This window comes from Ambystoma mexicanum, chromosome 4p, assembly GCF_040938575.1.
Source record: "Ambystoma mexicanum isolate Mex_15411 chromosome 4p, UKY_AmexF1_1, whole genome shotgun sequence".
NCBI lineage: Eukaryota > Metazoa > Chordata > Amphibia > Caudata > Ambystomatidae > Ambystoma > Ambystoma mexicanum.
Genome location: NC_090927.1, coordinates 1289578520 through 1289591789, shown reverse-complemented (window position 1 = coordinate 1289591789; position 13270 = coordinate 1289578520). Strand labels below are relative to the sequence as shown.

The window sequence follows — 13270 nt, the reverse complement described above, 5'->3', positions numbered from 1 at the left end:
GGAGGATCCTCTGAGTGGAGGGTAAGAGGGGATTGGAAGGAGACTACCCAAGGGCAAGACATGGTATCCCACCTTTCCCCATTACACACCAACCCACTCTCCCCTCAGCCCTAATGGGGTATTTTCAATCACACCCCATGTTCCCCTCCCTATTTCCAACAAGTACTGGGACGAGGAATAGGCGACCGAGAAAAAATAAGTTTACCCATAGCAACAACATAGGGATACAAAGTGAGGCACCTTTGAATTGTCCCACTAATAGAAACAGGCACTTTTCCCCAACTGTGCACACCTGACTCCAATTAACTCTCACCTACAGTATATAAAGGGTGATTCTGCCAGGGTCATTGAGAGAGCTGGGGTTGCTGGATGGAACCGGGAGGCCAAGGAGCAGAAGGCTGCCAGGAAAGGAGCCCAGACGAACCAGTGGAATGCGGGGCGCCGAGACGTTGGCTCTGTGTGTGTGAAGGGCTGCAGCATGGCGAGTGAGCCGTGCCTCCAGGCAGCCGGAGCGGGACGGAAAGCAGCCTATCGGCCTTGTTTAAGCCAGTGCTCGTTTCCCTGGGATGTGTGCGGGTTCCCATGGGTATCTGAGGGGCAGGTGGTGAGACCCTGACCTCGACCCAAACCCACTTGAACTTGTTTTTTCTGCTCGCCCGCGCTGCGCTACTGTGGGTGAGTTTTGCAAAGCAGAGATAGAAACTCAGTAGCATGCGTCTGGCTGGAGCAGGAGCACTGTGAAAGGAAAGGCGTCGTCACCAAAAGCGGGAAGAAAGTAAAGAAAAGTGGAGAAAAAAAGCAAGCAAAAGGTGCAAAGCGGACAGAGAAAGAAAGCGGAATATGAGAAAAAGGTGCACTAGAGGCACGGGATAAAAATAAAGACAGAATACGTGTGCCCATGGCGCGAAAGCAGCTAAGAGGGGGTGCGAGTGACCAGGAAAGAAGAAGAGGGGCACAAGAGACCTGAAACAGAGAAAAACAGTACAGAAAACACTGAGAAGGAAAATAGACAATTATGAGAGGGTGAAAGCAACCCGAAGCTGAGTAAAGGGTGCAAGAGAGCATAGTGAAAAGTATGCAAGAGAGCACAGTGAAAAGTGTGCAAGAGAGCACAGTGAAAAGAAAAGAGAGTAGTGCAAGAGTCACTGAAAGATGGAATGAAGGTGCAAGGGTGCATGACAGGAAAAGAAAATGTGCAGGGCACACAACAAAGGAGAAAAAACAGAGTGAAAGAGGCACAAAAGAGGAGAAGGTGCCAGAGAATAAGGAGAGGGGTTAGAGGTCAGAGTGGTTGCGCCTGGGAGGAGCAAATAACCTAGCGTTCTCGAAAGTCTCCAATATCACCCCCATGAAAGAACTGTATAGTGAAAGGTACATCCTGACAAGAGGAACTTTTTGTTTGTTTGAAACCAGAGGAGCCTAGGTTTGGGGAAGGGAACCCTGAGAGGCCCAACAGGAACGGTATCTTTTTGTTTGGAACTGCTTGGGGAAGGGAACCACAAGAGACCCAAAGACCTTGTGAACTTTATTTGTTTGCTGCACGAGCCCTGCGTGGAAGGTTCCAAAGGCATCCCTTTTGAGTTGAGCTACTTTGAACTGGCAGAATTACACCTATTGGTTAAGACTACTCAAAACCAGCTGTGGTTTACATTTTCTTTTGAATCGCAATTTTTCCCTTAAGAAGATCCCCCAATCACATGTGGTTTAAGAGGTAGGGTAAGCATAGGTTTGGACACAGACAAACTTTGGTTTTGGACTCATGGACATCAACGGCCCTTAGAAACATCAGTTGAGGGAAACATCCCCTTAGAGTTAGTGCCAGATAGGCATTACATCTATCCCACCAAGTTTGATAAAGGTTTTTCACTCTCAAGTCTGTGTCTTTGTTCATACTATGCCTGTCTCACAGCACCCAGCCGTCCAAAAGACTACACTGCATTCACTCCAGTTTCAGTCAGGGCTGACCCATGCATTGTGTCACACAGCCAAAACCATACGCCCACACAACAGAGAATGTGAGTTGACTTCAAACTCAATTAATAGGAGGTCCCACCCCAAGGGTGTATCCACAACACACAGTCCCTGGGAGGGCGCCAGTCAGTCTGACAGGAGGCAGCTCCAGAGTCACATATGTTCATTCCACCCAACAGCCAGTGAGGGAGAAAGGGACAGAGTCAGTGCTTCTTAGGACTTTGGGTAACAAGGTGTAAAGGCAATAGAAACCACGAGGCTATGGTGGCCATTTTGCATTTGTCCCGTAGTCTGTTGATTCCTATGGCAGGGCCGGTGTGTCCCAAAAACAGAGGACACTCAGAGCCACTGTCAGGTCTGCATGTAGCTGCCACCAACCCATACCTGCTCTATAGGCAACACAGGTGCCCAAAAACAAACAAGGGGTACAAGGGTGTACCACCCCACCCATGGGTGTCAAAAAGGTATCGCATGGGTGTTGTTCGCCAAAAGATAAAATTAAGAGCTGCACGGCCAGAGGTCAAAGCTAGACCTCACTGACAGAAAACATATAGAAAATACACACACAGAGAAGTGGAAGGACAAGGACTAGGAGGCCCTGTCCCTCCAAGAGGAATTTCCGGCATCACAACATACTTCACTTACATTACCCATGAGGCATATCAATAAAGGGCTAACAAAGGGGAGTGTTGAAGAGTGAAGCCAAACTCTGAACATTTTAAACCCAAGAATATAACTGACTCACTCCCTGAAAGAATGGCACCCTATGGATGACATTTGCTACATCAAAATCTGCTAAGCATCTGGTCTAACCAAGAGCATTTAGAACTTCTGTCCGTGGCGGGCCCAGAATGGTGTTGACCACGTCAGTGCTTTCAAGGGTCACACTGAGAACCCCAACGATGGTAGCATCTCCTGCTTTCACTGGAAGCCGATTTACGACTCCCAAGTACCTATTCAAATGTTGCATTTGCCCTGCATCAACGTACTTCAGTACTTTCTTGCACTAGCTGCGTGGGCCCCTACTGGACGATTCACCTCTTCCAACAGGAACCTTTTGGGACACCTAAAAGACCTATATACTTGGTGCAGGCTATAGCTGGATTTCTGAAATTGTAGAATATATTGCTAAGTGTCTTATGGTTATAAGGACTAGGTATTAATCGGTGCTTAACATCTGTTCTCCCTACTTTAGCGAATGCATTTATTGTTAGAATAACTGCTTGTGATTCTAAAGTAGTGTGTAACCAATAGTGGGTTACCCGAGTAGTTTATATGTACTAATGTATTTTTACTTACCTTGAAATATTTAAAATGTGCCTTAGAGTAGAATTGTAATAATTAGTCTTATTTTTATAACCTACCTGTGTGGATATTTACCGTGTCATTTCTACACAAGTGTTCAGCCTTGTGTCTTCTTCATCACTACTTAAGAATAGCTTTGCTCAACTAGGGTTGTGAATAACCTTGATAACCGTCAGTTGTCTTTTCCATTTCCTAAACCAGGTAGTGATATTTAAAAACCCTTCTAACAAAAGGTTAAAGAAGAACAAGTTACTTACCAACCGGTAACGTTCTTTCGACTGGATGTTCCTCCAACGCATTCCACTTCTTGGACATTACATGTCAAAGATGTGGAATGCGTTGGAGGACACAATCCATTCGAAGCTTTAGTCTTATTCTTAATGATCATCAAAGAGAAAACCTAATAATTCAGTGCCTTTGCCAGAACTCTAAAATGTCCATCTCTAAAGGGGTGCCTTAAGTTGGCTCTTTTCTCTGGCTCCTTTCTGCTGTCCCCTAAGTTCCTAAAAACAAATTCTTCAAAGCAGTTAACCATCTCCAAACAAAATGTGTCCTCCCTTGAACGATCAGAATGATTTCTCCTTCCCTACTCTGTGGGAATCAAACAAAGGACTTGCTCCTGCGCTCTCTCTCTCTTCAAAGTACTTCTTTAACAATAAAAAGGGCTTGCACACCAAGATTTCCATATAAAGAACAATAGATTTTTGGGCACCTTCTCACTCAGTTTCTCTGACGGCCCCCCCGCCCACCCTTCAAACAATCCTCTGGCTTAACACCAGTTGATGATGGGATATGACCACCTAGATGTTGCTGGGTCTCCGCTGTTTGGGAGAAGTCTCATAAATGTGCTAATTCCCTTCACCTTAAAGACCCCCAGCAACTTTGCTGGATTTTGAGGACTTGATTTTTTTTACCTGGAAAGAGTGCAAGCCTTTTTTCACACTCATGTATTTTGATGTGTGTTTTACTCTTGTGTTCTTTGATTATGGAGTTTTAGACAACTCCATAGGCATCATCTTTTCATGTGTGTCACACAGCACACTCAGTGCAGTGACAAAGGGTAGCCTTTTAGGCTGTCCCAAGGTTTAAATACCTTCTCTGGGAAAAACTACTGTTTCCCAGAGAATGTAAAGTTAAATTGGCTATTAGTCTTTTTAAATTCCTAGACCCAGCACACACCATCTTACAACAGAGTGCTGGAGGGGTTACCTAGTATCCCCTATGTCTAGAAACTCATGTAGCAGTCAAATGCTACCCTTTTCTATCGAACTGGCTGGTGGCAGTGGTTTTACAATGAACTACCATGATTTCTCCCGACCGCGTACACCGGTAGCTAAAAATAGCAGGAGCCATGTTTTTCAAGATGGCGCTTGAGCCCCCTTTATTTAAACAGGTCTCGGTCTTCTTTTTTCACCATTTCTTTTTGGAAAGGTCTTTCTAGAGTTTTGTCTCGGCGCGCCCAACCAGGTTTGGTCCATTTGTTCCTACGCCTTTGGTGGGCTTCAGGACTGAAGACCGCCTCTGGCACCCGAGTGTCTGGGTGGGCAGGAAGTGGGGGAGGTGACCGAAACTCCCTGTGCTTAGTCTCCTAGGAGACCCGAATGAACTCTGCCGTGATTGGCTGGCTGACTGCCCGACAAGGACAGCCACCCTGCTGGGTGAGTGGCAGCTAGGCTGCAATGAATGGGAGAAAACAGTTTAAAAGGTGAGTCTCTTGGACTGGAAGGCAGAGTCGACCACTGGAATGAAAGAACGGAAGACGAGCTGGAAGAGGACGGCTGCTGCAACTACTGGACCGTTGGTTTGCCCGGTGGAGCCCTGGTGCAGGTCCAAATTGCCAAGTTCACCTCAACAGAGAAGCCCTTCAAGGATAACTTCTTCCTTTGAGTTGGTAGGACCAATCTACTCGTAAGCCACCTGGATACCATTCTCAGAGCTGGTTAGGATTAACCAGGGGGAAGGACACCAGCTTGTGTGCTTGAACAGCAACCGGAATCGAAGATTTGCCAATTTGCCAGCTTTGCAACCAGTCCCCGTGCAGTGCAGGAGTCCCCCGACGTCCTCCCTCTTGTCCCCACGACTTAGGCTCAGGAACAGCGAGATCTGCAGGAACTGCCAGGAACGAAAGTCTTCTGCAGCATCTTTTTCTTCAATATAAGTGTCAGGTATTGGCAGAATTCATCTGTGTTAGGACGCCGTAATTATCCGGCTTCCACGAGACGTGAGACTTATGGGTCTCGTACTTGCCAAAGAACGGTGGCTACTGCTCCTTTAAGACCTCGTCTGCCGGGAGGTTGGCATGGAGACGCTGGCGTCCTCTCACGGCATACAGGTTTCACCGTGCACGCTGAGGGACGTATTGTGCTCATGTGATTCCCTATTTAAGCCACGCCTGTACGTTATGCCGGCGCTTCTGAATCCTGTATTCTAGCGGCTTGCTATCTCGTATCCAGGTTCTGTCCTTGTTTTTCTCTGCCTTGTTTCCCCGTATTTTGACCCGGACCGCCATTGGAATTGCCTTGCATTACCCACGTGTACTTTTGCTGCCAGCCTTACTCTTCGACCTCGGACCGCCACCTGAACTGCCTTGCTTTTCCCCTGTGTACTTTTGCTTCCAGCCTTGTTCTCCGACCTCGGACCGCCATCGGATTTGCCTCGCATTGCATCTCTTGTACTTTTTCCCGCTTGCGGTTCCTTCCGAACTGCCTCAGGATTGTTCATCGTCTATCTCCCACTACATTCTACATTACTCCTGCATTAGGACTTTGGAACTTCTACTTGCTTGGATTGCTTTGGGAACTTTGCACCACTGGTACACGGACTAGAGACTGCCTTAATGTACCTTTAGGCGTCCTCGTGCCGTCGGGTTAGGTGTTGCACTTTGGACCACTGCTAGGATTTCGCCTCCTGTTTCCTGTTTGCTTTAACTATCTGGTTGACTCCATGACATTTCGAAATTTGGTTTGCCACGAGCTCATCCACATTACTACTTCTCCTTTCTGGGAATTTTCGGAAACTCCTCTTACCGCACAGGTTAGTGTTTGGTTTCTCTCTTGATGTTTGAATTACTGCCTCGAATTGCACCATTGTGATTCTTGCTCTTCTTGCAGTTGTCTGGGGGTCTTGCCTGTAAACCTTGAGAAGACGTCTCGTCCCAGTATCCTGTCCATTGTTGTTCTGGGTTCACCGTTGGCATTCCATCTTTCCGCCAATCAATTGTTCTGGTTGTTCATTGTATCAACTAGTTAGGTAGATTGGCAATAAGAATTCCTCGGCTACACTACGAGGGCAAGAGCGCAACTGACAATACGGTACTGTGAAAACCCAACCGAGAGAATTTACCTCTCACTGCGAAAGTGCGTACAACTTTGGCAAATTGAAGGCCTAGTCATCTTGTGACCCGACATATAAATCTTTCTTCCGTGAAGTACTTCTGAGAGCCGCGGCAAAGACTTTTCTGTTTAAAATACCAGAACCGTTTTTACCTATACAAGACAGTAGTGCATTACTTTGACCTATCTACTGCATTGAATTAATTCCTCTGGTGAACTCAAACTATTTGCACTGTTGAAGAGTAACTATTATTCGTTTTATTAACTTATGCCTTTTTGCTCCTACTTCAAATGCTCCGATTGCCATTTTGCTCCTCCTTCAAAGTAGTTTAAATGCATCAGAACCTGATAGCGTGAAGTACTGTAGTATATTTCCGTGTGATACTGATTGCCTCCTTTTAGTAAATGTTTTCTAACTGACTGTGTAATAAGTTAACAAGTGTTTTACCAAGAAACCTTGAGTCCAAGTGTCTATCTGAATACTTGTAATTATAGACCTCTGTGTAATACCCTTACAAGCTCACATTCCCTCTTGAGATAAGCCTGGCTGCTCAGCTCGCTACCAATAACTGTGTGGTACATACTTATACCAAAGGTTGGTTTTGCTTACACCTGTAGTCCTAGTTGTGTGTAGAGGTCCCAGAGGGTACTGCATACAAAATTTGTCTAACATCCGCCACAAATCGCAGATACACGTGAAGATTTGTTCTCACTTAATGAGAAAGCCAGCCTTGAAAGCTGTCCCAGTTTCCAAAGGGAAGCTTCAGAAGGCCTTATCTCCCTATGGTCCCGATTTCTACCCGCTGCACCACATGCTTGTTACTCATCCAACAGTTGATTTAACCCCATATGATCAGACTGTCACCAGAGACTTAGGCTATGCACACACTCTGGTTTCTTCCTGCTCTCGCTAGCTCTTCAAACACTTTCAACCTCCTACTAATGTTTTAAGCATTCCTACTTTTGGTATCATCCTCCTACCATCCTTCAGATTTTTAACTCCTGTGAAATCCTGATGTTTTGCCCTTCTACACCCTTGTGTGTTTAACACCCCCCCCTATCACCTCTCAATATTTCCCTTCAATTGCCATCCGATGTCCCCCCTACATATTCACATGCCCATGTCATTATTTAACAGGAGCCAAAAATTCACACCAATGGAGAAAAAAACTCCCAAAATGTCACACAGCATTCATGAGCAACCTAAAAAAGATGTAACAGTTAAAAGATTTTAAACTGACCTTGCGTTTTCCTCCTTTCTTTGAGAATGTACTTGTTAGGAATGGTTAAATAACACCTCTGCAAACGCCTCCTCTCTCTATTCGGACCTTCAGTTGGATCCAGCTGCCATGATGTAGGGTAGGAGTCCATGTCACACCAAAGTGCTCTAGAAAGTAAACATTTATTTTACATTATAAAGATGGATCAATACTACAGTACAGGGATCAGTACTACAGTAAAGATAATGACCAATCACAAATACATAATGTTAAGTTGAGATGCATTAGAGTAAGTATGTTTGTATGAACTATGCAACTGGGATAGCACCTATTGGCCTTAACGACTGATTGTATTTTCTGACATGTGTCCAACAGCTACCAAGAACATTAACTTGGGCCAGGAAAGTGTTTTTTCAGGTTATTATTCATACAAAGTAAACAGTAAGCTATGCAAAGGAAACTGGTTTTATCAAGGCAAAGGTTCAAAATCAACTTCATGTATCATTTGAATAAAGCAGAGTTACTTGTGGCTCTATTGGTGGGTTGAACAGTTCTCAGAGACACACCTAGCAGCCATTGCCTTGTTAGCATCTGTTAGGGAGAATTCTCTGTTAAGGCTAATTTCCCAAATCTAGTGAGTCCCCCAGCAGCTTTGCTGGACTTTTGGGGTTTATTTTTTTCTCCTGCTAAGAGTGAGACTCTTTTTCTCCCTCTCTTAGACATGATTTGAGATATCCTTTGACTTTGTAATGTGTTTTACGGGCTATGGGGTCTTTTACTCCATAGGGTTTCATGTATTTTTGGTAAGTGTGTTACACAGCACCCTCAGTGCAGTAACACAGGGGTTAAATAGTGACCCCCAAACAGACTCCATACCATGGGACTGACTACTGTCTCCCAGGGCATGTAAAGTCACCATTGACTTTACTAGTCCTAAATTGGGAACAGAACCAGTAAAAACCATCATATTGTGGAAGTATTCATAGGGGTAATTAGATTGCCCCTGCGTCTGTTTTTCGAGGGGGCACTGTGCAGTCCCCCCTCGTCGAGTTTCTGGCTGGTGGCACTGGTTACCACGCAAAATATTCCACCAGAATATTTCCTATGGGATTTTCCCATTCATTTTAAACGCACCACTTTTTTGGTGCAATGTTAAAGATACCGCCGGGTTATTCATTCCCCGGTTGGGTCTTTTTGCCAGGACTCTGTTTTAAAATGGCATTTGTGTTCACCTCTGTAACTCCAACCCAAGTCGAGCCCTTTGTTCCACTTTTTGGCGGGCTTCTACACAGAAGCCTCCAAAAGTGGTGCCACTCTGTCTGGGTCTACAGGATGTGTGGGAGGGGGCTTTAGACACCCTGGACTGAATTGCCCTGGAAACTCAAGTCGCACTCTTGTGTGATTGGCCCAGTGGTGAGCCGCCCGGCTCACCACTTAGCATGTTTGAGTGACAGCTAGGACTGATGAATGGGGGTTTTCTGCATAAAAGCAGGGCTTTGGAGACTGGAACTTCAGAAGTCGCCAAAGGACCAAAGAATCCAAAGAGGGAGAAGCTGAGCCGACCTGCAACGACGACGCCACCGGTGGAGCCCTGCTGAACCATCTCACCACTTCCCAACGACAGAGAAGATCTTCATCCCAGAGAGTCTTCTTCCTCTGAACTGGTGGGGATAACCAGTTTGCCCTCTTTTTCGCCTTCCTGGATCGTCTCGTGGTCAAATCGCCCGTGCCAAGCACCCCGGCGGCCGGATAGCCATGCTTCACCACTACCACGAATAAAAGGGTAGTACCTTTTAACCGGGAAACTCCGTGGCTGGTTTCTTCCCTGGCAGTGCAACGACCTCCAGCTTTCCTCCACGTCGAGATCTTCTCTTCCCCTGGACGAAGCAGTGACTTGCACCCGCTGCCAGGAACAACTGCCCCCGCTGGCGCTTTCTCACCATTTCAGGTACTGTGGCCCGCCTTGTCTCCCTTGCAACAGACTGTTCAAGGTGTCCCGTAAATCCTTGACTTTCTATCCTAGGGTGACCTGGGACCTGCTAACTAACTTTTCCTGACTTGATCCAACTCTTTTTGAACTATCTGCAAAGACTCTTTAAAGTACTATTCAACTGTGTGATCTTGGACACATTCCGCCTTGCTCTCTCCAAGAGTGGGCCTGGCCTATGACTTTCTTGCTCCTCAGTAGACTCTGCCTTTTCTGACTTGCTCTGGTTCTCTTAAAGTGTTGGTATTGTGTATTTTCCTAATTCTGCTTTTTTCCCTCCCTTTTTAGCTAACTTATTGGAGTGCCATCTTAGGTTAAGCGCTCACCTCTGTCTGTAAATAAGTGGTGTTTTAACTAAGACTTGTTCAATAAGTAATCAGTGATGTATATATATATTGATAGTGACTGTGTTTGAACTTGCTTGCCATATTAGTGTTGGTGTATACTACAAAGTGTGTTTTTAAATAAATAATTATATACGTTTATACCCAAGCTCTAGTCAGTGTTTGCTTGTGCTACTGTATTTTAGTACCTATCTTGTATACTCTATATACTGTCTAACTCTTCTTGAGAGAAGTCCGGCTGCTCAGCCACAGCAACCAGGTAAATCTGGGTGGTACAGACTGCTACCAATTGGGTTTACTGCCAACACCTGTAGTCTTAAGCCTTTTGCAGTGGTCCCTAAGGGAACTGCACAGGTTTCTGCCTAAGAGCATCTGGAAAAGTAGCAGCTGGGGCAGTTCATCAGCCACGGGTCCTGGTGAGGTCTGGTGCTTGGCTGGGCATTCACAGGCTCCACGTAACTGTTCTGCCAGTCGGTAACATCAGCTCTAGATGGTCAAGGCCGATTTGTGCGGAAAGTTGCTCCAGTTATAATTCTCAACTTACAAGCTAATTGGTGCAGGGATTTCCTCCCTTGTTTCAGCGTAACAATCACTCAGATTTGGACAGTGTCTCATGATATGTGCCTCAAATGTTAGAAATGCATGGAAAGCCATTGTAGATGTTGCAGTCTTGAATATACACCAGTCAATCTCTCCTGCTTCATATCTTGGTCCATCTCTTCACAGCAGTTTTTTTTTTTACAATACTTCTCTGTCACAGTGGACGATGCCAGGAGATGCCAGGGATTGCCAAGCAAATACGGACCCGGCACACACTTGTTTGAGAGTGGCACCATAACACTGGCTTTGACACATCTAAGCACTCCTTTGGGCTTCATTGTCAACATTGATAGTATATTCATCATTTACCTGTACTTATTGACATCCCTACTGAATCAACTATTAATCCGGGAAGCAATACAAGAGAACAACAGTCTTCACATTTGTATATATTTATTTACTGTCGCTTGCTGGTGTCTTCAAGGTATGGGGGGGAAATAAACAAGTGATCTTTCACAAACCTTCCTTGGTTGTATTTAGATCAACAAATGCCGGGGATAGGGGCAAGTGCAAAGGTAGTCTAGTGTGAAGTACAGGAAACCAGTGTTAGCCATGGGTAGGTTGAGGGGCAAGAGAGGGAGTCAATGGACTTCGTTAAGCAAAGGCTGATTGTCAACCGCTGAGTCATTCACCGGGGGGTCCTTGGGAATAGGTGAGTCGAGACTATAGGCCCCCGCCTCGTCTTCCACCTCCTCTTCCTGGTCCTCATCATCTCCATAGTAATCGACCCCGATCTGGTCCTCTAGTATTTTTAGTTCCAAATCCTCACCATACTGCTGGTAAGGTTCAACACTGAAAGGGTCTGAAATCCGCCCCTGAACTTGAGTCTCAGAACAGAGTCTCTTAGTAGGAGGTTGAGGGTCTTTGGATCCCGAAGGGGCAAAGGTAGCAGGGGTATTGTGATAGCTCTGGAAGTAATAAGGGTCTTTTTCGTAAAAATCTGCCATAAAAGACATCTTCCTCATTATTCTGTCAATATCTTCCGAGCTCCATTCTCTGGAACGGGGAATAACCCTTTCCTGCTGTGGTTCCTACTCTATTCCCATATCCTGGGGAGTGGGAGAGAAATTTTGTGGCCTAGTGACAGGGTCAAGGGCCTTGGACTTTTCTAAAGATTAGGGGTGTTTCTCCTTCTGAACCTGGTGTTCAGAGGCTTTCTTGTGTTGTTTTTGCCCTTTCCCATGTGTAGAGGAAATGTTTTCCTGACCCCTTGGATAGTCCGGATTCTTTCGACGCCTGGCGTCAAGAATCGGAGAAGGGATCCTGAGATTTGGGAGTCTTGGCAGTGGGGCGTGGAATCTCGGAAGCAGACGTCGAACGAGCGACCAGAGTAGCCGTCGAGCGTGCTGCCTGAGGATAGAGGTCGGATTCGTCTTCTGACAACCATACCTTCGTGACCTTAGGTAGTGTGGCACTCTTAGCAATCGTGGATGGTTGCTGTGTGTCATGGGGCGACCGTGACATGGAGCGCCCATAGGACACCGATTCGGCGGACCGCACTCTCTGTGCCTTCTTATTCCGATCACTCGACGCACGTGTCGAATCTCGGCGGGGGTTAGTGTGTTTAGTGGAAGAGGTGTGGGTAGCGCTCTTGCCGCCGGGTGTTGTCCCCATAACTGACCCGCCGGTCAGTCCTCCGAGGTCGGGGGCTTGCGCTTGGGTGCCAGACGACACCCCTGTGCCCTCGCCGTCCGAAACGGCGGCGTTGCTGCCATCGCTGAAGGAACCCACTGCGTCCATGGCCTCGAGTTGCCTGGTGTAGTGGGCCCAACGCTTGGTGGAGTGGTTCTTAAGTGTCTTCGACGTGTGGTTTGAGAATGAGGATTTTTTGATAATTTTTTGATAAATGGCTAAAAGCCAGGGAACTCCGCAACTATGCTTCCGACAAGTATGGCGGAAAAAAACAATCTGAGGGTCCTACACGCGTGAGGGATCATGGGTACAGTGGACTTCACACTAGGGATAGTATTACTGGCACGCCCTAGTTCGACGCCCCTTTTCGAGTTTCGAAAAACAAACTAATACTCTGCAGCTTCCACTAGATGTCGGCCTATGCACAGCATACGATCTAAGCAGATTCCACAAGCCTCAAAAAAATAAATAAAAATTATATATATATATATATATATATATATATATATATCTTTCCCTGGTTGATACAGACTGAGCTATTTTATTAATTGGAATATTTAAACAGCGTACTTCAATATCCAAAGCATTCTCATCTTCCAATTCTACCACTTCAGGTCCATGAGTTTTGCCCTTTAACCACTTTTCTAAGCCCCCATCTTTTCTTGGGAGGATATTTTCTTCATCCATTTTCTTTTGCCATTCAATAATTTCAAATCTATTTCTTACTTCCACACATTCCATATCTGTTGGTGCTGTGGCTGCCAATGCCACACCATTCCTTTTAACACACTTGTTCTTTCGAGCCTTCATCGTAGCCCCCCTACTTCTAGTGGCTTTTTTATTATTACGTTTTCATCTTGTTCTTTTCTTTGAGCCATG

General features: G+C 45.9%; 1 protein-coding gene across 1 annotated transcript in view; it reads right to left on the bottom strand.

Moving 5' to 3' along the window:
* Positions 1–13270, bottom strand: part of LYST (lysosomal trafficking regulator) — a 3942656-nt gene that overhangs the window by 1529221 nt on the left and 2400165 nt on the right. Inside the window, exon 35 of the mRNA XM_069606985.1 lies at positions 7850–7995. Coding sequence (XP_069463086.1) covers positions 7850–7995 — 146 coding nt within the window. The remainder of the gene's footprint in view (positions 1–7849; positions 7996–13270) is intronic.